At 41.8% G+C, this 27,239-nt stretch overlaps 1 protein-coding gene across 1 annotated transcript in view; it reads right to left on the bottom strand.

Annotated features, from left to right (window-relative positions):
• LOC117511419 (voltage-dependent L-type calcium channel subunit alpha-1D-like) overlaps positions 1 to 27,239 on the bottom strand; it is a 183,882-nt gene that overhangs the window by 50,016 nt on the left and 106,627 nt on the right. The window contains 8 exon segments of the mRNA XM_034171447.1: positions 3,250 to 3,341; positions 10,723 to 10,788; positions 10,931 to 11,059; positions 12,022 to 12,105; positions 12,573 to 12,683; positions 13,680 to 13,838; positions 20,302 to 20,503; positions 27,088 to 27,234. Coding sequence (XP_034027338.1) covers positions 3,250 to 3,341; positions 10,723 to 10,788; positions 10,931 to 11,059; positions 12,022 to 12,105; positions 12,573 to 12,683; positions 13,680 to 13,838; positions 20,302 to 20,503; positions 27,088 to 27,234 — 990 coding nt within the window.

Below are 27,239 nucleotides of genomic sequence, written 5' to 3'. Positions count from 1 at the left end.
CTAGACATGAACACTGAGCAATCACACCGAATACAGCGTGTGTCACAGCGAGTCAGTGCGTCTCTGTGACGCGTTGACATAAACTGCGGCTGTCTGAACGGGGTCTAACAGTCATGATAACATGATAATTCAGATGAATCCTCTGACACATGAGGTGGACTGACAATGGATGTGTGATTACATGCTCAATCTGGACGTTATACTGTGATCACAGGCACTGCGTCAGCGAGCCAGTGTGTCTCAAAGCCGGTGTCACCGACCGAATGGTCTCCTCTAAAAATTGGTCTGCCCTGTCTTCACTGTGCATACGTCATCAGCCGCGATTCACGGATTATCACCTCGTTTCTGCTTCAAACTGCCTCCAGTCATCATCTATCTCAGCAACAGATATCTGAAGCTTTTGTACAACAATCATTTCCACATAAATTCAGCATTATTTCATAATAAAAGACGAAGAAAGCGATCAGAGTGAGGCGGCTACACGGGCTGCTGTTCCTAGCTGCTGCGTTCACTGCGCGGCCTGGAATATTGCCTCGTTTATGCTTAAAACTGACTTTAGAACGATTCAATGATTCTTATCATCTGATGGTTAATAATCCCATTAATCCATTTGATCGCTTTGGGTGAAGTGACTCCATGTCAGATGTGCTGCTGTGGTCCGAAATGACGCATGCGCAGTGGAAGCAGGGCAGACCCTTTTTAGGGGAGACTGTTCAGTCTCCAACACTGGCTCAACTGGCTGTCACTGTGACGCTGGGCATCATGTGCCGTGTTTGACTGTGACAGAACAAATTTAAAAGACAAGAAAGTAAAAGATGACAGGTTGAATCTGCACCCCCGCTGAGGAAGAGGAGACTGTGGAGGGTGAAAAGGGGGCCATCTGCGCTTTTGACTCCAAACACGCATGTTGGTGCACACACACATACACAGATCAGCTCCCACTGGAGCGCATGATCGATGTTACACACTTAAGGGGAAAACTTCAGTACCGACAAAACTGACTAGCGTAGCTGCTTTGTTTTTGTTGTGGTCACCGTCTCTCCCTCTTATGTGTTGTTTATCTGTTTTCCCTCCAGATGGCGCACTGCAGAGCCAAGGAGCACCTGCAACTCATCATCTCCTCGCACCTGAGGCACATGAGCTCCTGATCACGAGTGGGTTACTTAAAACCCACAGCTTCAGTCCGTGCCAGTTTCTTACATGACCTTGCCTACGTCAGATTCTCAGCATGCATGGAGAGATACTATTTTGAGATAACGTTACTTCAACTCTGATGCTTCCATGCGTTCTGTTTTCTGAGCGATTCCCTGAGCTGCCTCTGTGTGATGTCTGAGCTTCCCGCAGCTCCTCTCAAAGGTAATCTGGCACCTCTATTTTCCGTAATAGAGCTCTTTGACCTTTGGTGTTTCCAGACGCCTTCTTGCACAGCTTCCAGGCTGCAATGTCTCCTGGCTTCCACGCCACTACCTGCACTACATCACTTTGTATTCGCAGCTGTGCTGCTACACCTCAGCACTCAGCCTCAGAGCGTGCTGCTCCTCTTCGTTCAGCTAAGTTATGCCGCCTCTGAGTTTGTGAGATTCCGCCTGTCATTCTGCTCCTGTCAGTGACTGTGCATTACCAAGAACTGTATGAACTGTTATGCTTAACTACTAATAACTTTCAAGTCATTCCTGAAGCCAAGTCAAGCTTAATTGAACTGCGTCATAAGACGTGCAGCTGCTGACCTCTGTGAACAATTCCTCAACTGTGAACAATTCCTGAACTGTGAACGTTCCTGCATTAAGCCTTCTTCTGAACATTCTGTTGTTAAAGACTTCCAGTGTTACGAGTGTAATCACTCACCTTTGTTCTCATCCTTTCTCAGCTTCCTCCCTCCTCAGCTCTGAGTGTCCCACCTGGCTCTGGTTCCTGTAGCACACTCCTGGGTTTCATTCCCACTCACTTGCTCTCAACCCTGGCTCCGTGTGCACTGCAGCTCCCGGCTTCCCACCGCTACAAGTGGGCCCTGTCTCGGCTCTGCAGGCACCAGGTCCAGCTTTAGCACTATTAAATCCTTTGTTAATCCATTATTGTAAATAAATCTTCTTTCATTCACTCCTGTCTCGTCCTTGCTCACAGCATTTGAGTCCATCACTTGAACCGGTCCAGTCTCATCCAGACCTCTAACCACAACAGTTTTATTTATTTTTCTTGAAATTTTCATGGAGAAGCACTGCATAAAAGCAGCCCCTTTTTGGATTTGAGAGTGCAAAGAGTGCCGCGTTTGGTTGCTTTGCAGTGGTTGGTGGTGGTGATTAGGGATGGGTATCGAGAACTGGTTCTTTTCGAGTATCGTTAAGAAATGATTTGATCCACTGATATCAATAGACTTTTTGCTTAACAATTCGCTTATCGGTCATTCAGAGCAGCCGTTGTTTTTGAGGGTGTTTGTCGGGAAAATGATCATTCCTTTACGTTGATTACAGACCCTGCAGCAGCTCTGTAATCAACCGTTTCTGCAGCGCAACACCTGCACTCTGAATTGTGCAAATAATTCGTGCTGGCTTCGTACCACATTCAGGGTATTCATACACAGCTGTGCGAATGTCTGTCCCAAACGAATGCAGCTTGAATTCTGTTTGTTTTTCTAATTTGTGTGATTTGTACAACAAGCTTTCATAGAATCTCAACTGATGAGCTAAAGTTAACCAACTCTGAATTTAGCTAATAACATGGGTAATTCACAGCTTCAGAGCACAAACTAATAATCTAACATTAGATTCTACCAGCAACAAGATTTTCACAATGTTTCCTTTCAAAACATCTGAAGTATGTAAACCAAAAAGGGGCACAGAATAAAGCCTTGTGGAACATCACATGTGATTAAAAATGTCAGGGACAATTTTTCAGTTCAACCTAAAGCTCCAAATAAGGCTCCACATCCATCAACAGGCCTCACACTGAGATTGCACACAGGAATACAATCAAAATAACAACACTAAAACAAATATAAACAAACAGCATAAATACAAACAATAAACAACCTCAAGGAACAAATCAGGCAGAAGCTCAACAGTCAAACAAAACAGAATTAATATGATAACAGAATAATTAGTCAGATAAAAGTAAAAACTAAAATTTTCGTAGAACGTGAACTTGAAGGACCAGTATGTGATGTGATCAAATCCCTGCTGATCTCTGTCAGACTGCAGTGGATTCGAATTCATTTTTAGGAGGAGCAGAAAAGGAGGAAGAGGAGGAGCTGACCTGAAGAGGAGGAGAACCGCCTGAGGAAAAGTCTGGAAGTTGTTGTTTCTGTTGATCTGAGTGTAATCCTGCATCGCGATTTTCCCAAATGTCTAAAAGACAGAGAGCGAACGCAAACGGCAGCACGTTAGCCTCAACGCCGTGAGAAACAACAAACAAGAATTTTTTTTTCTTTTTATAAAAGTCAAAATATTGAGTTTGAATCCACAAAAGCACAAAGCTTGATGTGCAGGATCCATTTCCATCTGTTTACATCCTGGAAGCATCAATTTACCAGAGGCCACCTCCCACTTCCTGCTACCTGTGGCTTTGTGGTGTCCAACACAATGAGACTGGAGGGACCACAACAACGAGGACAAAAGCTTAAAGCTGGCGTTACACGGAAAACCTGATAGGATGCAACAGGCCATGTTCCGAACGTGTCACCAGTGTCACCCACATAAGGAAGTGAACACAGCAGGAAGCAGTTCAGACAAAGAGGGCTGGCCTAATTATTTTAGATTTTCATCAAACTTTCACACTATGAAGATTTTTCCAAAAAAAAAAAAAAAAAAAACAAGATTAGAATAGGGTAGTATGAAAATAATGATTGTTGTTAATGGTACGAATGCTTCATGAGGTGAAAGATGAAATGTTCAATTAATTGGGGCTAAAACGTTCATTATTTGTTTTATATGACACCTAAAATAGACCCTTGTCATTTGAGCAGTGGTGGGCACAGCTAACCAAAAAATTGGCTTCAATAACAGATAATCAGCTAACTGAAAAATTATTTTTTATAAAGCTAAACCGATAAACCACCCAAACATTTATCGGAAGCTACAGATAACTGGTAACTTCCAGTATTGTCTCTGGTACACTTGCAACTACTAACAAGCTGATTTTGAGTTTTAACACCACGATCGCTTCTGGTAGCATCAAAGGCAACCACAGACCCAAACAATGAATCAGCACTTCTGTCTTTGTGCGTCCTGCCCACTGCTAGAAGCTGCTATTTACTACATAGCTTGCACCAGTGAAGCTCAACTCTCTATAGCAGTGTTGCTGTGAGGCGGAGGTCTTGGAAAATAAAGCAGTGCTGACTTATGGTTTTGATTATAAATAGAATAACTCCATTAATGTGAATTCTGTCATTTGTACAAAGTTAAAATATAACATATATCTTTTAATGTTGAATAATGCACTAATTCTGAAGTTTTGTAACACAGACAGACGCCAAAGGGATTATGGGTAAAATGTGCCTCCGCTAACACTGATTGGTTGGCTCATTCATTCTATGTAAACCAACACATTAATGTGAGGTGTGTCATGTGTTGGTGTTTACAGATAAATGTGCTTTTGTAAAATATGCCATTTTTTATTTGTAAAAAAAAAAGGCATTTTCAAAAAAGAGCCAAGTTGTAATTAGATAACTGTTTGATATAACTGGTGTCAAAATAAATAGAACACTGCCATGATCTACTGGTACCCAGACGCTCAGTACTTAAAGTAGACCTGCATTGAAATAAATGTGGTCAGATTTCAGAAAGAAATAGCTGATATGTATATATAATACCCTTGTGAATGCAGTAAAGTAAATCTGTAAGCCCAAATTTGTAATTCAGCGGAGAAATCTTCGTTTAAAAATGACAAATTTGCAGCTAAAATTTAGCCCTCTGTGAAAACAGTTTGTACAGCCGTATCATTTCCATGACGTCAGGGACAAGACGACGCGCTCCCGCCTTCAGTCCGATCCCGCATTGAAATTGATTTTATCTGTTAGTAATGTTACTTATACACGTCCTGGTTTCAACATCCAAAAGTAAGCTGCAATGAATGTGAGATACAGATCTGTGTGCTCAGATCAGCAACAACATCGACAGCGGGTGCCGTTCTTCCTCTCCCGCTCTCTGCCTAGTAAACTGTCATGACCACCTCCTGATCGGCAATCGTATGGTCAGATGAAAATCAAGTCGTGAGGTTATCCCGGTGCTGAAGCACTACAAGCGTCCACCCTCTCATACTGTGCCTGTGCAAACACCGATGCGGAATTGGAGAGAGCATAAACAGTGATCATGTCTTTGGGAGAGCAGTTTTTGTTTCTTTTTTTTTCTTCAACTCATGTAAAGGCTTGTATTGTTTGTTTTGTTTTTTGTTTTTGTTTTTTACTTTGATGTCTCCCATCAAGAGTTTTTGTAAAAAATAAGAAATGTAAATAAAGTTTGAGAAAAAAAGCTTCTGTTTACGTTTTGCTTCTGGAGTCCGACGTGTGGTTTTTGAACGTACAATGTGAGCAGTCAGATCGCATCAGAGCATCAGGCGTATAGTGTGAGAACATAAATTGTGTGCTCTAAACTTTTACACCATGCAGTTTTGTTGTACAGTTTGAGTTGGAGCCGAGTACAATGATTGAAAATATTGTACAGTGTCTGCCCAGCTTTAGGGTGAATACTGCCCTAAAGCTGTAGGGCAGTAGATGGCACTAGTGGCCAGTAGATGGCAGTAGAGACCGTGAAAACCTGCAAAAACAAAATTCAGTGTCTGCTACGTTTAAGATGTGTGGAATTTAATAAATGCAAACTGAATTTCAGACATCTTATATATATTACTCTGGAACAAAGACGACAGAGAGTGTTTGACATAAGCAGGACTCTAAATAGCAAACAGGAATCGACTGCAATGATTCCAACTGAAAATAATGGAGGAGCAACCTGAGCTTCTTCTGGCATTTTTACATAGAACAAATACAATAACAACGTCTATAAATCCAGAGAATATATTCACGAGAGTTTTAGGCACAATATACAAAGAGTTTAATGCTGTTGTCCATGTGGAGCCTGATCAGAGCATCTTAAATGCATTTCTTCTGTCATGAATGCACTGACATTACCCATAATGCACTGCTGGGCACAGCATGTCCACTCTAAAACCTTGAAAATTAGTGCCCTACTTTAAAACTAAACCGTATATCTGATATTTTCACTTTATAAAACCTCAGACGTGACGTTAATTTAAATAACTTGTCCGAAATTAGTTTGGTTAAAATTTTAACCATAAGTTAAAACTGTATGCCTCTGGATGACTTGGGTGCTATTGCCAGCATATCAGTATGTTGTTAAAAGAAATTTTTTTTTCTTTTCTGTGACCAGGGGCCTGTACTACGAATCGGGGTTACTGGCTTATCAGGGTAACTTCGGGAGTAAGTTGATGATGTGTGGAGCAACTTCCCGGTTAACCCATACTACGAAAGGTGGATAGGTTTTGATCGAGGTATGCTGCCATGGCAATTTACGCTGCATGCCAAACCTGCTCCAAGCAGGTTATGTTCTCGGTTAGGTTGAGGTTTTCGCTTAACCACTCGCTTTATAAGTACCGCCCATCCACCTTCAATCACTCTGAAGACAATGCCGGCCTACCTTGGATGATCCGTTTGATATTGGGGCACAAATTGTGAGGGGCTCTCTTTGCAGGGCGAGGGTTTTTTAAAGACCGCCAGAATCCGCCGACATGCCCGGACGATATTCTCCGTGAAAGATATAGATTCTCAGCCGAGGGAATTCATTATCTTTGGCAGCTGATCGGGCCAGACGTCTTTAACATCACCCATCGTAGCAATGCCCTGACGATCGAGCAGATAATGTGCCTTGCACTTAGATATTTTGCCAGTGGACAATTTATGTATTCCATCGGTGATGCTGAACATCTGAGCAAGAATACTGTATGTCGTATGATTCGCAAGGTAGTACTTGCTCTATCTAAACTGTTGGATGCATTTGCCGTTTTCCCTGGCCATTTATCCACAATGCAAATCAAAGAAGGGTTTTATGCAATCACGGGTAATTACTAATATCAAAATAGGTCTAATGCATGTCCATTAACTAGTCGAAGTAGGGCTTATCAATAACAATCTCTCCTAGGTTTCCCAAGAGTAATAGGAGCCATTGATTGCATGCAAATCCCAATCAGTGCACCCCTGGGAGAACACGAGGGCGATTATATCAATCGCAAATCTTTTCACAGTATCAATGTACAGGTATAGCCATCCTATTCGGCCTATTTCATATACCCATTATTGTGTAGTCCACTCTAAGCTCACCTTCTTTTCACTTATTTCAGCCACATAAGGGTTGCTTTGGTTTGGGTGATTCTTCTAAATATTCTAATATACGATTACTATGATTACATATTTCACATTCTTTTTCTCCCCACATGGGGCAGTCCTGTTGGATAACCTTCATGCCAAAGTGATATATGTGTAACTATGTTAACAGAATGACCATTAATGGATTTAAATCCTTAGATAGGTAGCCTATTTAGGAAACATTAAATTAACCTAACATCTATTAGTAGGCCTATGCCCACTTCTGAATCGTGTTGCATCTGAGCGTAATTAATGAAAGAAGGTCATTATTTTACACATATCAGACATTCCACTGGTTAATCATCTGTAACAGATTTGGAGAACAATTGAATTGTACTTACGCATTTACCCGATCAGCAATACGTTGCCAACAAGCCTGTCTTGCTTTATTGTCAGATGATGTGTTCGATTTCCCCCTTAACGTTAATTTAAATTCCTTGTAGCTCCGCATAATAATCGTGCATTCTTCTTCGGTAAAGTACGGTGACCGCGCCATCATTGAAAAATGGTGACATGCGCTGCAACCTGCCCCTTTTATGTGAACGCGCACAAACTCCAGTTAGGTTAACACAGGTTCAACAAATCAACATCTTATTCAGCGTCGTAGTACCGATTAACACCACTTGAGAACACCCTGTTTTGTCAACCCCGGTTTAAGAAGTTAACCCTGGGTTACATCTGAGTAAATTAACCCCGCTTCGTAGTACAGGCCCCAGTTCTCCTTTGCCTGCAGAGAATAGAGTGGTTTCTTTAAGAACTAGCTCTCCTCTGTTTACAGAGGATAGAACTGCGCATCTACTACAAAACATTTAACAGATAGGTACTCAACTGATTTTAGATTTCATAAATGTCTGTAACTATTCAGCTTTGTTTACCACGTCTGCAAAAATACATTAGCGGTCTAAAAATTATCGGACCAAAACTTATCGGAAGATAATTTGTCCGATAATGGTTTTCAAAGTTATCTGAAAAGCTAATCCGATAATGAAAACATTTTATTTGATAATTAGCGGATTAGCGGAGCTGTGCACACCACTGCATTTGAGATTTTATTCATTTCTAAAAAAAGAGAAAAACGACTTACATTTTGGTCTTTTGAGGTCAAGAGGTTCCAAAAAGAAACTTTAAATAGCAGTCCAATCCAATCCCAAACTGTTCTCAGTCAATCAGATAGTTCAAAAACAATCCAATCCAAAATTGTTTGTGTACAGACTGCCGTCTGCTTTCCTCAGTCCAGTGAAAAATTGTGATTAAAAATTAAAAAAATGTTTCAATTAAATTATTATTATTATTATCATCAATTTAATCTGTGTCCAACATGGTGGCAGCAGAATGGTGCCATGGAGGAATCTGTTGCTATGGGGCATTCTGTAGAGCTTCGTCTCTTGGTACGATATTCACTTTGTCCAATCCCCATCCCTGTGACCGATAACCGGAATAACTGGGCTTAGAAAATGGATGTCTAGATGAACGGACAACAGTTTAATGGCCCAGTCACACGGCACTTAACAAAAGGCAATGAAGCCCTAACGAAACAAGAAATCTGGACTTTCACTGGCATCATTTAACCTTTGTTCCTGCAGCAGTCACTTCGTCAGGATTTTTAAACTGTCAAAAAATTTGAACAAAGGGCAACGAAAACCTCAATTGCTCCATATTTCGTTTTACATGTTGTTCTTGACGGTTTCTTACTGTTTGCTTATTTTTTGTAACGTTAGCCTTTAGTTTGACATCGTTCAACCACACAGTACAAAAGCCAGTTTTTGAGCGCTTCTGTGGAGGAGCTGCAGCTCCTCCGTGCCAGTGCTGCTGTATGTGTGGTGTGGAGCTTCTGCCATTGCGTGTGATGTGGCAAGAGCTGCCAGTCATCCCGTGGTGCTGACCTGCCAGGAAGATCACTGGGATGCCGCGATCGTGGTGTTGGCCAGTGCTGCGCACATGAGGAGAGAGTTGCTGCACAAAAAGTCCGGCCGGAGCTGCAGCATTCTGTCCATGAGCTCTGAAGGTCTTGCTGTCCTCCAGCCTCCACAGACAGAAGAGCCTGCTGCCCCTTTTAGTGTCTGACAGTTCAAAAGTTTTGAGGAAGTGATCCTTGATCACTGCGTATTGCACAACTTTGATCCTCACACTTGCACGCATGTTGTCGTGATGATCCCACCTGCTGTATTCCTAGCTATACGCTGTGCTTTGTTCCACCTGCAGCCACACGCTCTGCGCTGGACGCTGCATATATATCGTAATTATTTTGTGGCAGATTAATCATTTTCTCTGCACGTTTTCTGCTGAAAACGGCTCTGATCTTCCTGAATCACAGAGGAGCGCACCAGCCAGAGTTGTTCCTGTGCACATGCATGTGCACGCTGCAGAAAGCATTTGGAGCCATCTAAAAAGGTAATTATTTGTCATGTTTATATTGTCATGGCTTGGTAAAACAGTTGCATGCTCTCACCTTCTTGTGTGCAGTTGTAAAAGTAAGCTTATGAAAGATTTAACATCTCATTATCAGTAGTTTAAAGAAGCGTGACTTTGAGCCATCAAAGAGAGAGAGACAGCGTCTGTGTCTCTCTCTCTTTCTCTCTCCCTTTCTGTGTTGTACGCTCGCATTTTGGGTGAACAGACAGCGATTAGAGTTTTGGTATTTGAGAGATTTGAGAAATATTTGGCGTGTTTGCAGTGTGTACAGTTTTGGTGCCGTATTTAGCGTGTGTGTGTGTGTGTGTGTGTGTGTGTGTGTGTGTGTGTGTGTGTGTGTGTGTGTGTGTGTGTGTGTGTGTGTGTGTGTGCGTGTGTGTTTCTAAAAATGAGGTGTCTTATGAATGCTGAACAAGTGCTTCAGGTTTTTTTTTTTTAAATTGGAGCAAGGCGGAGCGCGCAGCGTGTCGTCAGAGTCTCAACCAGACAGTGAAGATTATGGTGATGACGGAGATGATCCTTCTTTTGTTCTGGATGAGGAACCAGAGCAGGTGGTGGATCCACCGACATGCGCACAGATCTCCACAGTGGGTCAGATCATGCGCTTCTGTTTGGAGCTGAGTTCCATCCCAGCGCCGAGTCCTGGAACGCAGAGACACACACTGCTCCAGCAGTGGCTCCAGGCACATTTTCGGTTAAAGTGTCGAGATCAATGTTAGCTTTGGTTTCATTTAATTTCTCTTTCATCCCTTTTGCGCTCTTGATTCGCAGGCTGTTCGGTGATGAAGCTCGTTCGTCCACCTTTTCTCAACGAATTGTGATTTTTTTTTTACTTTTTCCCTTCATTCAGGAATCATCGTGTGCCATGTGACTGGGCCAATAAGTGAATAATGGTTTGTGAGCACAGCTTCCTCTGCTGTTTGACAGCTGTATGGACTCACCTGCATGCCAATGACAGCATAGATGAAGAAGATCATGGCGATGAGAAGCGCAACATATGGCAGAGCCTGCAAGGACAGAGGATAAGATTTAGAGTTCCACCACTGCCCCTGAGCAAGGCAGCAGCCGAAATCCAACCTGCTTCAGTGTTTCTGTAGCTGATGCATTCATTCAAACTGTGACCTTTGACCCCACAGGGACCCTGCTGACCTGCAGTGATTTGATGAAAGTCCAGAGGAGGGTACGAATGCCCTCCCCTTTGCTCAGCAGCTTGACCAATCGCATCACTCGAAACAAGCGGAAAAAGGTGATTGACACTCGGGAGCTGTCCTCTCCACTCTGAGAACAACAAAACAAGACATCAGTTTTATAACCACAAGTAAAATCAGAAATATTGACATGTAAAAGGAGTGATTCAGCCCCTTCAGATCTGTATGTGTCCCTGTGACAGACTGGCATCCTGTCCAGGGTGAACCCCGCCTATGGCTGCTGTGACAGGCTCCAGCCCCCTGTGACCCTGATTTGGAGTAAGCAGGTATAGAAAATGGATGGACGTATTGAACAATGAGAGACTGCTAACAATCCTGGAACTCTCACTTTGGATTCACAGAAGCTTCATTAACATGATTTTTGTCTGAGTCTGCACCAATCAGTAATACGGTTGTGACCACTGACAGGTGATATGAATAACATTGATTATCTCATTACAGTGGCACCTGTCAGTGGGCAGGGTATATCAGACAGCAAGGTAACACTTTGTCCTCGAAGTTGATGTCATGGAAGCAGGAAAAACAGGGATGCAAAAAGATTTGACTAACTGTGAGAAGGGCCAAATCCCTCAGACGGCACTGCATCAAGTCCAATCATTCATCAATATCTGATATAACCACATGGGTAAGGGATTACTTTGGGAACCCTTTGTCAAGCTCCACTGTACACAGTCACAGTCACAAACCCCACTTAAATCTTTGCTGTGTAAAAAACTGAGGCCTTGTTAACCTTGTCCAGAAGTGACCAATCTGGGTTGAACCTTCACACAGTGTAAATGTGTTATTTTCATCAAACAAATTTGTATTCTAGATCGTTATCAGAAGAAATGGACACCCTGTGCCAAAGACCAAAAACAAAAAAAGCCCTGTCCTGCTAACATGGTCAGTCATTAGAGACCCCCCCCCCCCCCCCCCAAATATGATCACATGATCTGAAGTGACAATCCGAATCATGGTGGGGACCAGAGGCCCAGACATGACTTCAGACCAAGATCAGAACAATCCAGAGTCTGGATTTGATTTAGTACTCACACTGAACTCAGTGACAACAATGTCGACCACACTGCCGACCACGATCAGAGCGTCGAAAGAGTTCCAGGCGTCAACAAAGTAATGCTGTGAGGACACAAAATGAAGGGTCAAAGGTCAAACACAGCTCATGAGTTCCCATCAAAGGTCATCAAATTCCAGCTACGCGTCTGGAGCCAGTTATATTTGAGAGACAGTAATTTGGAAATGAGGCATCGGGCCGTGAGACTGTGAGGGCTGTGGGGGGCATGAGGGCCGTGGGGCTGCAGGGGTTGTGGGGAGCGTGAGGCCGTGGGGGACGTGAGGGTCGTGGGGCTGCAGGGGTTGTGGGGAGCGTGCGGCCATGGGGGGCGCGATGGTCATGGGAGGCCGTGAGGGCTGTGGGGGTGTGAAGGCTGTGGGGGGCGTGAAGGCTGTAGGGTTGTGGGAGGCCATGAGACTGTGGGGGAGCGTAAGGGCCGTGGGGCTGTGGGGGGGCGTGAAAGCCGTGAGGCCGTGGGGAGTGTGAGGGCCAAGGGGAGCATGAGGGCCATGGGGCCGTGAGGCCGTCTCACCCTGGGCCTCAGAGCCAGCAGCTTCAGCAGCATCTCCACCGTGAAGAGTCCTGTGAACACCATGTTCAGAATGTCCATGATGTCGCTGAAGGTCTTAGACTGCTCGTAGTGCTGCAGAGCCACACAACAAAGGGCAAAGGTCACCCACCCAAACACGCATCACACCGATACATCAGCAAAATGAGGAAATATTACCTTATTTATTTCTTATTATTTCTTTGTTATTATGAAATATTCCATGTTTGAACAGTTTACAGGCCACTTAAAGTGCATGATGGTCACCAGCTCCAGAACAGAAACACGACCACGGGGACGGAGACAGCGAACGTAAGGGAACAGACCGAGCACTCAGTGTGGCTATTTGCACTCAACATGTTATTTCAACCTTTTTCTGAGATATCTACAAGTCTGGCTTCTTATCTGCACGATGTCTTCACTTTTTATTTGTGAGAAGGATGAAGGACGCTGGAAGTCAGTTAAACAGTGAATGACAAAGATTTTACCCCCTGAACACTTGAGTACAATATTTTATGTATTTCAGGCTCCTAATTATGTAAATCATGCTGCAAATTTCCTTTCGTGCATGGATTTGTCTGTGTAGCGTGCTTGTCTGATTTCCCGTCGTATGTTGGCACAAAGCGCTCAGCAGACGGCCTGTAGAAGCGGATCTTACAGATGCTGTTTAGACGCTTGCTGAGATGCAGCGAATTCGTTTCATACGACTGAACGGATTTGATGTCTTTGAGCGATTAAACACACTGTAATTTAAGGTAATACAATTAAAGTTTCTTCAAGTCCTTGGTACAGAAAACCTGAAATTATTTTGTGTTCATATCAACATGGTCTGTCCCGGAGGTGAAAAACTTTTGTCGACTGTTAACTGGACTTTTTTTTTTTTAGATGAGCATGACTTTAATAAATGTTTCAAAGCAGCAGTCATGTTGAATCTCTGATTTATTTATTCTGCTTGTCCACAGGAATAAAACCTACTTTTGTGTTGCTATTTTTGTTTCTTCCTTTGTTTGGTTTTTGTATATTTATTTAGATTATTTATAACATACAATAAAATACATTGAGAAAGAGAGAGAGATGAGCGGTGTTATTAACCTGAACAGCCAACGTGACGGTGTTGAGCAGGATGAGGACGAACATGACGTACTCGAAGCCTGTGGAGTTGATGATGAACCAGAATTTATACTGGACCGGATTCTTTGGGATATAAAGCTTCAGCGGCTGAGCCTTCAGAGCGTACTCCACACATTTACGCTAATGAGAGACAGAAAGAGATTAAAACCATAAAACAACAACAATAAAGCATTCCGCGCATTTACGCTGAGAGACAGAAAGAGAATAAAATCGTAGAACGACAACAATAAAGCATTCCGCGTGTTTACGCTAACGAGAGACAAAAAGAGAAAACCGTAAAATGACAACAATAAAGCACTCCACGCATTTACACTAATGAGAGACAAAAGAGAATATAACCATAAAACGACAACAATAAAGCACTCCACGCATTTATGCTAACGAGAGACAGAAAGAGAATAAAACCGTAAAATGACAACAATAAAGCACTCCACGCATTTACACTAATGAGAGACAGAAAGAGAATATAACTGTAAAACGACAACAATAAAGCATTCCGCGTGTTTACGCTAACGAGAGACAAAAAGAGAAAACCGTAAAACGACAACAATAAAGCACTCCACGCATTTACACTAATGAGAGACAAAAGAGAATATAACCATAAAACGACAACAATAAAGCACTTCACGCATTTATGCTAACGAGAGACAGAAAGAGAATAAAACCGTAAAACGACAACAATAAAGCATTCCGCGTGTTTACGCTAACGAGAGACAAAAAGAGAAAACCGTAAAACGACAACAATAAAGCACTCCACGCATTTATGCTAACGAGAGACAGAAAGAGAATAAAACCGTAAAATGACAACAATAAAGCACTCCACGCATTTACACTAATGAGAGACAGAAAGAGAATATAACCGTAAAACGACAACAATAAAGCATTCCGCGTGTTTACGCTAACGAGAGACAAAAAGAGAAAACCGTAAAACGACAACAATAAAGCACTCCACGCATTTACACTAATGAGAGACAAAAGAGAATATAACCATAAAATGACAACAATAAAGCACTCCACGCATTTATGCTAACGAGAGACAGAAAGAGAATAAAACCGTAAAATGACAACAATAAAGCACTCCACGCATTTACACTAATGAGAGACAGAAAGAGAATATAACCGTAAAACGACAACAATAAAGCATTCCGCGTGTTTACGCTAACGAGAGACAAAAAGAGAAAACCGTAAAACGACAACAATAAAGCACTCCACGCATTTACACTAATGAGAGACAAAAGAGAATATAACCATAAAACGACAACAATAAAGCACTTCACGCATTTATGCTAACGAGAGACAGAAAGAGAATAAAACCGTAAAACGACAACAATAAAGCATTCCGCGTGTTTACGCTAACGAGAGACAAAAAGAGAAAACCGTAAAACGACAACAATAAAGCACTCCACGCATTTACACTAATGAGAGACAGAAAGAGAATATAACCGTAAAACGACAACAATAAAGCATTCCGCGTGTTTACGCTAACGAGAGACAAAAAGAGAAAACCGTAAAACGACAACAATAAAGCACTCCACGCATTTACACTAATGAGAGACAAAAGAGAATATAACCATAAAACGACAACAATAAAGCACTCCACGCATTTATGCTAACGAGAGACAGAAAGAGAATAAAACCGTAAAATGACAACAATAAAGCACTCCACGCATTTACACTAATGAGAGACAGAAAGAGAATATAACCGTAAAACGACAACAATAAAGCACTCCACGCATTTACGCTAACGAGAGACAGAAAGAGAATATAACCGTAAAACGACAACAATAAAGCACTCCACGCATTTACGCTAACGAGAGACAGAAAGAGAATATAACCGTAAAACGACAACAATAAAGCACTCCACGCATTTACGCTAACGAGAGACAGAAAGAGAATATAACCGTAAAACGACAACAATAAAGCACTCCACGCATTTACGCTAACGAGAGACAGAAAGAGAATATAACCGTAAAACGACAACAATAAAGCACTCCACGCATTTACACTAACGAGAGACAGAAAGAGAATATAACCGTAAAACGACAACAATAAAGCACTCCACGCATTTACACTAACGAGAGACAGAAAGAGAATATAACCGTAAAATGACAACAATAAAGCACTTCACGCATTTCCACTAACGAGAGACAGAAAGAGAATAAAACCGTAAAACGACAACAATAAAGCACTCCACGCATTTACGCTAACAAGAGACAGAAAGAGAATATAACCGTAAAACGACAACAATAAAGCACTCCACGCATTTACACTAACGAGAGACAGAAAGAGAATATAACCGTAAAACGACAACAATAAAGCACTTCACGCATTTCCACTAACGAGAGACAGAAAGAGAATATAACCGTAAAACGACAACAATAAAGCACTCCACGCATTTACACTAACGAGAGACAGAAAGAGAATATAACCGTAAAACGACAACAATAAAGCACTCCACGCATTTACACTAACGAGAGACAGAAAGAGAATATAACCGTAAAACGACAACAATAAAGCACTCCACGCATTTCCACTAACGAGAGACAGAAAGAGAATATAACCGTAAAACGACAACAATAAATCACTCCACGCATTTACACTAACGAGAGACAGAAAGAGAATATAACCGTAAAACGACAACAATAAAGCACTTCACGCATTTCCACTAACGAGAGACAGAAAGAGAATATAACCGTAAAACGACAACAATAAAGCACTCCACGCATTTCCACTAACGAGAGACAGAAAGAGAATATAACCGTAAAACGACAACAATAAAGCACTTCACGCATTTCCACTAACGAGAGACAGAAAGAGAATATAACCGTAAAACGACAACAATAAAGCACTCCACGCATTTACACTAATGAGAGACAGAAAGAGAATATAACCGTAAAACGACAACAATAAAGCACTTCACGCATTTACACTAACGAGAGACAGAAAGAGAATATAACCGTAAAACGACAACAATAAAGCACTCCACGCATTTACACTAACGAGAGACAGAAAGAGAATATAACCGTAAAACAACAACAATAAAGCACTCCACGCATTTACACTAACGAGAGACAGAAAGAGAATATAACCGTAAAACAACAACAATAAAGCACTCCACGCATTTACACTAACGAGAGACAGAAAGAGAATATAACCGTAAAACGACAACAATAAAGCACTCCACGCATTTACACTAACGAGAGACAGAAAGAGAATATAACCGTAAAACGACAACAATAAAGCACTCCACGCATTTACACTAACGAGAGACAGAAAGAGAATATAACCATAAAACAACAATAAAGTACTTCACGCATTTACACTAACGAGAGACAGAAAGAGAATATAACCGTAAAACGACAACAATAAAGCACTTCACGCATTTACACTAACGAGAGACAGAAAGAGAATATAACCGTAAAACGACAACAATAAAGCACTCCACGCATTTACACTAACGAGAGACAGAAAGAGAATATAACCGTAAAACAACAATAAAGCACTTCACGCATTTCCGCAAATGAGAGACAGAAACAGAACTATAACACAGCAACAATAAAGTACTCTACGCACTTACACTAATGAGGAACAGAAAGAGAATAAAACCGTAAAACAAAAACAATAAAGTACTCTGCGCATTTACCCTAACGAGGGACAGAAACAGAATAAAACCTTAAAACTTCTTCTTTGTCTTTTGGCTGTTCCCGTTAGGGGTCGCCACAGCATATCAGTCGTTTCCATCTCACCCTGTCCTCTGTATCTTCCTCTGTCACACCAACCACCTGCATGTCCTCTCTCAGCACATCCATGAACCTCCTCTTTGGTCTCCCTCTTCTCCTCCTGCCTGGTGGCTCCATCCTCAGCATCCTTCTCCCTATATACCCTGGGTCCCTCCTCTGCACATGTCCAAACCATCTCAATCTCGCCTCTCTGACTTTGTCTCCAAACCGTCCCACCTGAGCTGTCCCTCTGATATGTTCATTCCTAATCTTGTCCATTCTTGTCACTCCCAAAGAGAATCTCAACATCTTCAGCTCTGCCACCTCCAGCTCTGCCTCCTGTCTTTTTGTTAGTGCTACTGTCTCTAAACCATACAACATAGCTGGTCTCACTACTGTTTTGTAAACTTTCCCCTTCACTCTTGCTGATATTCTTCGGTCACAAATCACTCCTGCCACCTTTCTCCACCCACTCCACCCTGCCTGCACTCTCTTCTTCACCTCTCTACCACACTCTCCATTACTTTGAACAGTTGACCCCAAATATTTAAACTCATCTTTTTTCACCACTTCTACTCCTTGTAACTGCACTATTCCACTGGGCTCCCTCTCATTCACACACATGTACTCAGTCTTGCTTCTACTGACTTTCATTCCCCTTCTCTCCAAAGCATATCTCCACTTCTCCAGACTAGACTCAACTTGCTCTCTACTCTCGCTACAGTCATCTGCTGTCTCCCTCACCACATCTGCAGTACTTTTCCAGTTGTCCAAAATTGCTTCCCCTCCAACTAGTGCTTCTCTCACCTGCTCGTTAAATTTCACACAACAGTCTTCCTCCTTCAGCTTCCACCATCTGATCCTTTGTTGAGCTCTCACTCTCTTCTTCTTCTTTACCTCTAAAGTCATCCTACAAACAACCATCCTATGCTGTCTAGTGACACTCTCTCCTGCTACCACCTTACAGTCTGATTTCTTTTAGCTTGCATCTCCTATAAAGAATGTAGTCCACCTGTGTGCACCTTCCTCCACTCTTATATGTTACCCTGTGCTCCTCCCTTTTCTTAAAGTAGGTATTCACCACAGCCATTTCCATCCTTTTTGCAAAATCAACTACCATCTGTCCTTCCCCATTCCTATCCTTGATACCATATCTACCCATTACTTCCTCATCACCTCTGTTCCCTTCACCAACATGCCCATTGAAGTCTGCTCCTATCACCACTCTTTCATGCTTGGACACACTCTCCACCACCTCATCTAATACACTCCAGAAATCTTCTTTCTCCTTCATCTCACAACCTACCTATGGGGCATATGCACTGATGATATTCATCATCACCCCTTCAATTTCCAACTTCACACTCATCACCCTGTCAGACACTCGCTTAACCTCCAACACACTTTTAACATACTCTTCCTTTAAAATGACCCCAACACCATTTCTCTTCCTGTCCTCACCACGGTACAACAACTTGTACCCACCGCTGATGCTCCTGCTCTTACTTCCCTTCCACTTGGTCTCTTGCACACACAATATGTCTACCTTTCTCCTCTCCATCATATCAGCCAGCTCTCTCCCTTTACCAGTCATACTACCAACATTCAAAGTCCCCACTCTCATTTCCACCCTTCTAGTTTTCTTCTTCTCCCGCTGTTCGTGGCAACGTTTTCCTCCTCTTCTTCGTCGTCTTCACCCAGCAGTAGCCCAATTTCCACCGGCACCCTGTTGGGCAATAGCACCGGTGGCGGACGTTGTTAACCCGGGCTGTGACCGATCCGGTATGGGAATTCGATTCTGAGTCTGCATAGTTGGGTTGGCTTGTTTTACGCCGGATGCCCTTCCTGACGCAACCCTCCTCATTTATCCGGGCTTGGGACCGGCACTCAGAATGTACTGGCTGCACACCCCATGTGGCTGAATTAGAATAAAACCTTAAAATGACAACAAAAAATTAATCTGCGCATTTACGCTAACGTGGGACAGAAACAGAATAAAAGTGTAAAACGACAACAATAAAGTACTCCTCGCACTTACACTAATGAGACACATAAACAGAATAAAACTGTAAAACAACAATAAAGTACTCCGTGCATTTACACTAACGAGGGACAGAAACAGAATAAAGTTGTAAAACCTCAACAATAAAGTACTGCTCGCATATACACTAATGAGACACAGAAATAGAATAAAACCGTAAAACAACAACAATAACATACTCAACGTATTTACGCTGATGAGAGACAGAAACAGAATAAAACCATAAAACAACAACAAAGTACTCCACGCATTTACACTAGCGAGAGACAGAACCAGGTTCTTACTTTTACACTAGCGAGAGACAGAACCAGGTTCTTACTTTTGGACATACCTGGTTCTTGTTCTTTGGATGTGTCTGGCTCCCTTTTTATAGATGCACTTACCTGGTTCTTGCTCCAGTTTTTGTTTTGGATGTACCAGGTGTTTATTTTTGGATGTACCTGGTACTTGTTTTTCGACGTACCTGATTTTTGTTTGGACATGCCTGGTTCTCGCTCCAGTTCTTGTTTTTGGACGTACCTAGTTCTGGTTCTGAACATACCTAGTTCTTGTGTTTAGAAGTACCTGGTTTTCACTCTAGTTCTTGTTTTTAGACATACCTATCTTTTGTTCTTTGCATGTGTCTGGCTTCCTTTTTTTGGATGTACGTAACTGGTTCTCAACCCAGTTCTTGTTTTAGATGTACCTGGTTCTTATTTTTGGATGTATGTGGTTCTTGTTTGTCGATGTACCTGGTTCTCAATCTAGTTCTTGATTTGGACATACCTGTTTCTTGTTTTTGGGCACACCTGGTTCTTACTTTGGTTCTTATTTTTGGACGTACCTGGTTCTTGTCCAGCTCACAGTTCTTGTACTCCTGCTCTCCCTGTTCCCTGAAGGTGATGATGACAAAACCCACAAAGATGTTCATCATGAAGAAGGCGATGATGATGATGTAGACGATGAAGAAGATGGAGATCTCCACTCGGTAGTTGTAGATCGGACCAGAATTCTCCCCGTTGGCATCGATGGCCTTATAGAGCAGACTGCGGAACGTAAAGGTCACACCATTACTTTGTCAAGATGACCTCCATAGGACAACAGAAAACACTGACAGACGGGATCCAAGACTGCTTCATTTTTAAATATGTCGACTGAACATTAAACATCACAAATCAAACATTTTTAATCCATTTTAAACCTGTAAGAGCTCTGAGTGACTGTTAATTGACCATCATTAAAGTCTAATCAGGATTTTATGTGTGAACATCTGCAAACACACAAAAGGCCCACATGTGAAATGTAACACTGACAGAAACTTACTTTGGTATGACGAGTATTTAATGAGTATTTAGCGAGTATTTAACAAGTATTTAGCCTGCACGAGTTGCTGAGCAGCAGGAAATACTAACGAGGTTGTTTTAGTCCTCACTTTGGAAAACAACAAAGTTAATCCGAGTGCTCTGACAGCGTTACATATACACTGGTCAAAATAACACAAGGAAAACTGTGTTCCACTCATTATTTTGGCCAGTGTATAATTATTAAAGGGATAATATTGTGTCAAATCATTTTTTATTTATCTTTTACATTTCAAATGTTTGATATTTAATGTTCAAAATCCAGCATCTCCAAAGTCATACAATTTCAATTTATTAATTTATATAGCGCCATCTCACGACAAAGTCGCCCCAAGGCGCTTCACACAATTCATAACAACACAAAGTAATTTAAAATCAAGTTTAAATCAATGAGGGCATAATAAAAAGATAAAACACAATAGAATAAAAAGAAATTACAAGGCAAACATAAAAACAAATTAGATTAATGATAAGACAGTCTAAAAAAGTGGGTCTTCAGTCTTGATTTAAAATTCTCCACCATGTCAGACTGCCTAATAACTGCAGGCAGATCGTTCCAAAGAGTCGGACCACGGTAGGAGAAGGCTCTATACCCCACAGACTTCTTGTTCACCCTCTGAACACACAGAAGCCCTGCGCCCTGTGAATGCAAGGGCTGCGCAGGTACGTAGGGCTTAACCAAGTCCGCTAGGTAGGCAGGTGCCAGTCCATGAACAATTTTATAAACCAACAACAAAACTTTAAAATCCGATCTGGCAGAAACCGGAAGCCAATGAAGGGACGCCAGAATGGGTGTAATGTGGTCAAACCTTCAACTGTGTGTCAAAAGTCTGGCAACAGCATTCTGCACTAATTGAAGACCCCAAATGCTAGACTGCGGCAGACCAGAAAATAAAGCATTACAATAATCCAGTCTGGAAGAAATAAATGCATGTATCAAAGTCAGGATGGGACAAATCCTTGCTATGTTTCGCAGACAGAAGAAGGCAGTCCTCGTAATGTCTCAACATAGGATCAAAAAGTACCCCAAGATTCCTCACTTTGTCCGTATGATGCACAACACACGAACCCAAATTAAGCGCCAGCTGGTCAAATTGATGCTGATGTCTGGGCTGGACCAAAACTATCATTTCAGTCTTATCAGAATTCAAGAGTAGGAAATTACTAGACAACCAACTTCTCAGAGATATAAGGCTTTTATATGGGCAAGCTTACCAGCAGTTATTAGCATGTACAATTGAGTATCATCAACATAACAATGAAAGGAAATCCCGTAATGCCGCAAAATATGCCCAAGGGGTGCTATATAAAGTGAGAAAAGCAAGGGGCCTAACACAGACCCCTGTGGAACCCCAAATTTCATTCGACCAAGGCCAGAAGTGTTATTATACACAACACAATAAGAACGACTGGACAGGTCGTACAGGACAATTCTATGACTGTTTCCACAGATATTGTCCTGATTTAAGATGAATGTACTGACACAGCTCATCTATCACCTCTGTGACATAAGTAACAGAAATAACACCCACCCCCTCAGATACTCTAATTTTGCCACAAATTATTAAAATTATCAAAAGCCCCCCAACACACACACACACACACACACACACACACACACACACACACACACACACACACACACACACACACACACACACACACACACACACACACACACACACACACACACACACACACAATCACCTCAATTCAGTAATAAAGATTTTCCATTTTGTAGTGCATCAATAAATCGTGCTCATTACCTTCATGAAGCCCCATTTTCCCAAAGTTCATAAACTGCCCAGTTTATTTTTATACATTATAATATTTGTGGAATTGTTTATGAGTGATTTTTTTTTCATTGTGTTTGTGTTTCTGAGAACCCATAGACATGCGTTGCAATTTGAGGGGTGATATGTTAAAAAAATATATAAAATTAATTTAGATTAATTAATTGCAAACCTTGTAATTAATTTGATAATTATGAATTGCCTGAGAGCACTAAAATGTATAAATAAATTTGATTATGCAATTAGACTTTTATTTATACTTTCATACTTGTATTCGTATTTGTGCTTTTATATATTTATTTAGTCTTAATTCATGTTTGCTGCTCATTACACACCATCCAGCAGGTGACAGACACGTCTATGGAATATGACATGTGCTAATCAAAGTTTCTTTTTGGATTCATCCAGTGGATCAAAGTCAACCACCATCATCTAATCACTTAAATCATCATTTGCTCTTTTAGTCGAGTGGGTTACAAGAAGACAGCATTTATTGGTTTGAGTTATTGTGTGAAAATTCTGTGATGGAGGCTGACACAAACAGTGGGGCAAAAAAGCATTTAGTCAGTCCCTGATTGTGCACGTTCTCCTACTTAAAATGATGATTGAGGTCTGTCATTTTCATCATAGGTACACTTCAATTATGAGAGACAAAATGAGAAAAAAATCCAGAAAATCACATTGTAGGATTTTTAAAGAATTTATTTGTAAATTATGGTGGAATTTAAGTATTTGGTCACCCACAAACAAGCAAGATTTCTGGCTCTCACAGACCTGTAACAACTTCTTTAAGAAACTCTTCTGTCCTCCAGCTGTTACCTGTATTAATGGCACCTGTTGGAACTCATTATCTGTATAAAAGACACCTGTCCACAGCATCCAACAGTCAATAGTCAAGCAGGTTGGTGTGAATAAATCAACTGTGGGAGCAATTGTAAGAAAATGGAAGATATACAAGATCTGAAAAGTATCGGACCTTTTTATTTTTTGCAAAAACCTGATGGATTTGAATCACGTGTGCTTGCATGAGCAAACATTGAACCTTCGTGCACATGCGTGAACTTTTTCACACCTGTCGATCATTTCCTGGTAAGCAGCCTTTGTGTGAGGTCGTGTGTAGTTCGCTCGGCGGATTTTCATTTCAAGGAAAAAGACGGAACGACTGGAGCAGCGCTGGTGGAAACCATTCGGATGATTCAGACGGCTTTCGGTGACTTTCAGTCGTGTGACTATCCAAGAAATTGTAGAAGAGGTGGGCATGTCACAGCATGTCCTGTGAGACTTCAATACGGAAGTGCTTTTGCTGCACTGTCAGCAGCAGCATGAATTTCACCGCCACACTTTTCAAGGCCAAATCTTCTGTCACAGTGGAATGTACCGAAAAAGTGCTGATGTCCACCTCTTCCACAATTTCTCGGACAGTCACACGATGGTCCCGCATCACCACAGCGTTCACTTTGGAAATGATCTGGTCATTTCAGCATGTTGATGGCCGACCGGAGCGCGGCTCGCTCTCCACCGTTGTGCGGACGTCTTTAAACCGGTTGTACCGCTCCTTAATCTGTGTGCTGCCCATAGCATCGTCACCGAAAGACGCCTGAATCTTCCGAATGGTTTCCACCTGGCTGTCACTCAGTTTCTGGCAAAATTTGATGCAGTAGCGCTGCTCCAGTCGTTCCGTCTTTTTCCTTGAAATGAAAATCTGCCGAGCGCACTACACATGTCCTCACACAAAGGCTGCTTACCAGAAAATTATGCAATCGACAGGTGAGAAAAAGTTCATGCATGCGCATGAAGGTTCATGGTTTGCTCATGCAAGCACACGTGATTCAAATCCATCAGGTTTTTGCAAAAAATAAAAAGGTCTGATACTTTTCTAACAGCCCTCGTAAAAGACCACTGATAATCTCCCTCGATCTGGGATCTCATCCCGTGGGGTCAAAATGATCATGAGATCGGTGAACAAAAATCCCAGAACTACACGGAGGGACCTGATGAATGACCAGCAGAGAGCTGGGACCAAAGTAACAAAGGCTACACACTACGCAGAGAAGGACTCAAATCCTGCAGTGCCAGGCGTGTCCCCCTGCTTAAGCCAGTACGTGTCCATGCCCATCTGAAGTTTGCCAGAGAGCATATGGATGCTCCAGAAGAGGACTGAGAGAATATCATGTGATCAGATGAAATCAAAATAGAACTTTTTAGTAAAAACTCAACTCGTCATGTTTGAAGGAAGACGAATACTGAGTTGCATCCCAAGAAAATCATACCTACTGTGAAGCATGGGGGTGGAAACATCATGCTTTGGGGCTGTTTTTCTGCAAAGGGGACAGGACGACTCATCTGTGTTAAGGGAAGAATGAACGTGGTCATGTATCATGAGAATTTTAAGCTAAAACCTCCTTCCATCAGTGAGAGCATTGAAGTTGCAATGTGGCTGGGTCTTCCAGCATGACAATGATCCCAAACACACCGCTCGGGCAACAAAGGAGTGGCTCCTTAAAAAGCATTTCAAGGTCCTGGAATGGCCAAGCCAGTCTCCAGACCTCAACCCCATAGAAAAATTGTTGAGGGAGTTGAAAGCCCATGTTGCCCAGCGACAGCCCCAAAACATCACTGCTCTAGAGGAGATCTGCATGGAGGAATGGGCCAAAATACCAGCTACAGTGTGTGCAAACCTGGTGAAGACTTACAGGAAACATTTGACCTCTGTCATTGCCAACAAAGATTATGTTACAAAGTACTGAGTTGAACTTTTGTTATTTACCAAATACTTATTTTCCACCATAATTTACAAATAAATTCTTTAAAAATCCTACAATGTGATTTCCTGGATTTTTTTTTCTCATTTTGTCTCTCATAATTGAAGTATACCTATGTTGAAAATTACAGACCTCAATCATCATTTTAAGTAAGACAACTTGCACAATCAGGGACTGACTAAATGCTTTTTTGCCCCACTGTACATCCATCCATCCATGAATCTATCTCTATGTCCATCCATCCATCCATCCATCCATCCATCCATCCATCCATCCATCCATCCATCCATCCATCCATCCATCCATCCATCCATCCATCCATCCATCCATCCATCCATCCACTCCATTTTACAGGGTGAATGAATGAAAACGCTGTCAGCATTTATATTCCAGTCAGTGAGAATAAAAGCTGACTTCAGGTTTTCTGAACAGAAAAGCAGAAAATTTTCACATTTTAAAGTTCTGTCACACCTTGAAGATTTAGCCTGTGTACACCAATGTACTAAAAATATGCCAAATATGCTGGATACGTCGAATAGGTTCTGGGTAAGTCTTGTATAAGTTAAGAGCACGTTGAAGCACCCTGGTATACGTCGTAGCACGGCGAGTTAGTCAGAAAATATTTGGCTTGCACAACATTTTTTGACACATGCTAACGTATGATTCATACATCCCGCATACGTGGGACATAAGTTGTAGGATCAGATCCGGATCAAACATTGTCAGGTGATAAAGGACACCATCCTACATATGCTGTCAAATATCATAAACATTTGATCTTTTTGATCTTTGATGATTGAAGGTTTGTTCAATGTTAAAGGATAGGGATCGTTCCAATTTTTCAACATTTTTCCTGACTTCGACCTTTGACCTATGACCTTGAAAATTGAATCAGTTCTTGCCTATCAGGATATGAATCTGTATGAATGTGAATTTGTATAACGGAAATCAGAAAAGTCCGCACATTTACAGCACAAAGTCGGTAAAAGAGTAAAATGTTCAGTTAACCTTTGATTTGGAGGTGATGATTGTAGAAAGAAAAGCTTGTTGAGGGCCAAATTAGTCCAGACTAAAGCAGAATTCAGAGGCAGAGAACTTTAAAACTGTCACGCATGTAATTGCATGACACAGAGTTACAGAGCTGCAGCTGCATAAATCAGGCTTTAAATTTATACATTTTTAAATTTATAAATCATCATGAATTGGAAATTTATACAAATTTGATAGCTTAACTATTTTTATATATATTTTGATAGCACCTGTACCTGTATGCATTGTTGTATGTGGTTAAATGATTTAAAAAATTGTTGAAAACATTAAAGGTCCATTCAGTAGTTCAGCGCAATTGGAACCAAAATGGCACCATGTTCTGAGTTGACGTCACTCTTTCTAATCAAGGCACTCTAGCATGACAGTGTATGAGTGCTCAATGACATGCATGTCAACATTTACATGCTCCAGACAAAATCTGCTGGTGGTGGAAACGCAAGATAAGCCTGAGGTAACCGTCCTGACCTGGAGCGCTCGGTGAAAACGGGGCGTCCAAGGTCATGGTGTGACCGCGGCACGAGGAGCTGAAACCAGTTTAGTTTTGTCAAGATTGAATGATTGATCATAACTGACTAAGGCACCGATTGCTGAGTTTGTCACAAACGCTAAGATCTCATCACATTTCAGTTTGATGTCTGATGCAGAGTGATGATGTCACACTCACGCCGGCCAGCCCTCGAAGGTGGAGACGGTGAAGAGCGCCATCATCCCCATCAGCACGTTGTCAAAGTTAAAGTCGCTGTTCTGCCAAATTCTCTCTCTGACCATGGGATGGGTCACATCTCCGTCCTTATAGACCACAAACGTCCCTCTGAA

The sequence above is a fragment of the Thalassophryne amazonica genome, chromosome 6 (assembly GCF_902500255.1).
Source record: "Thalassophryne amazonica chromosome 6, fThaAma1.1, whole genome shotgun sequence".
Taxonomy (NCBI): Eukaryota; Metazoa; Chordata; class Actinopteri; order Batrachoidiformes; family Batrachoididae; genus Thalassophryne; species Thalassophryne amazonica.
Note: the sequence above shows the minus strand (reverse complement) of the source record. Positions and strands in the feature narration are given on the sequence as shown.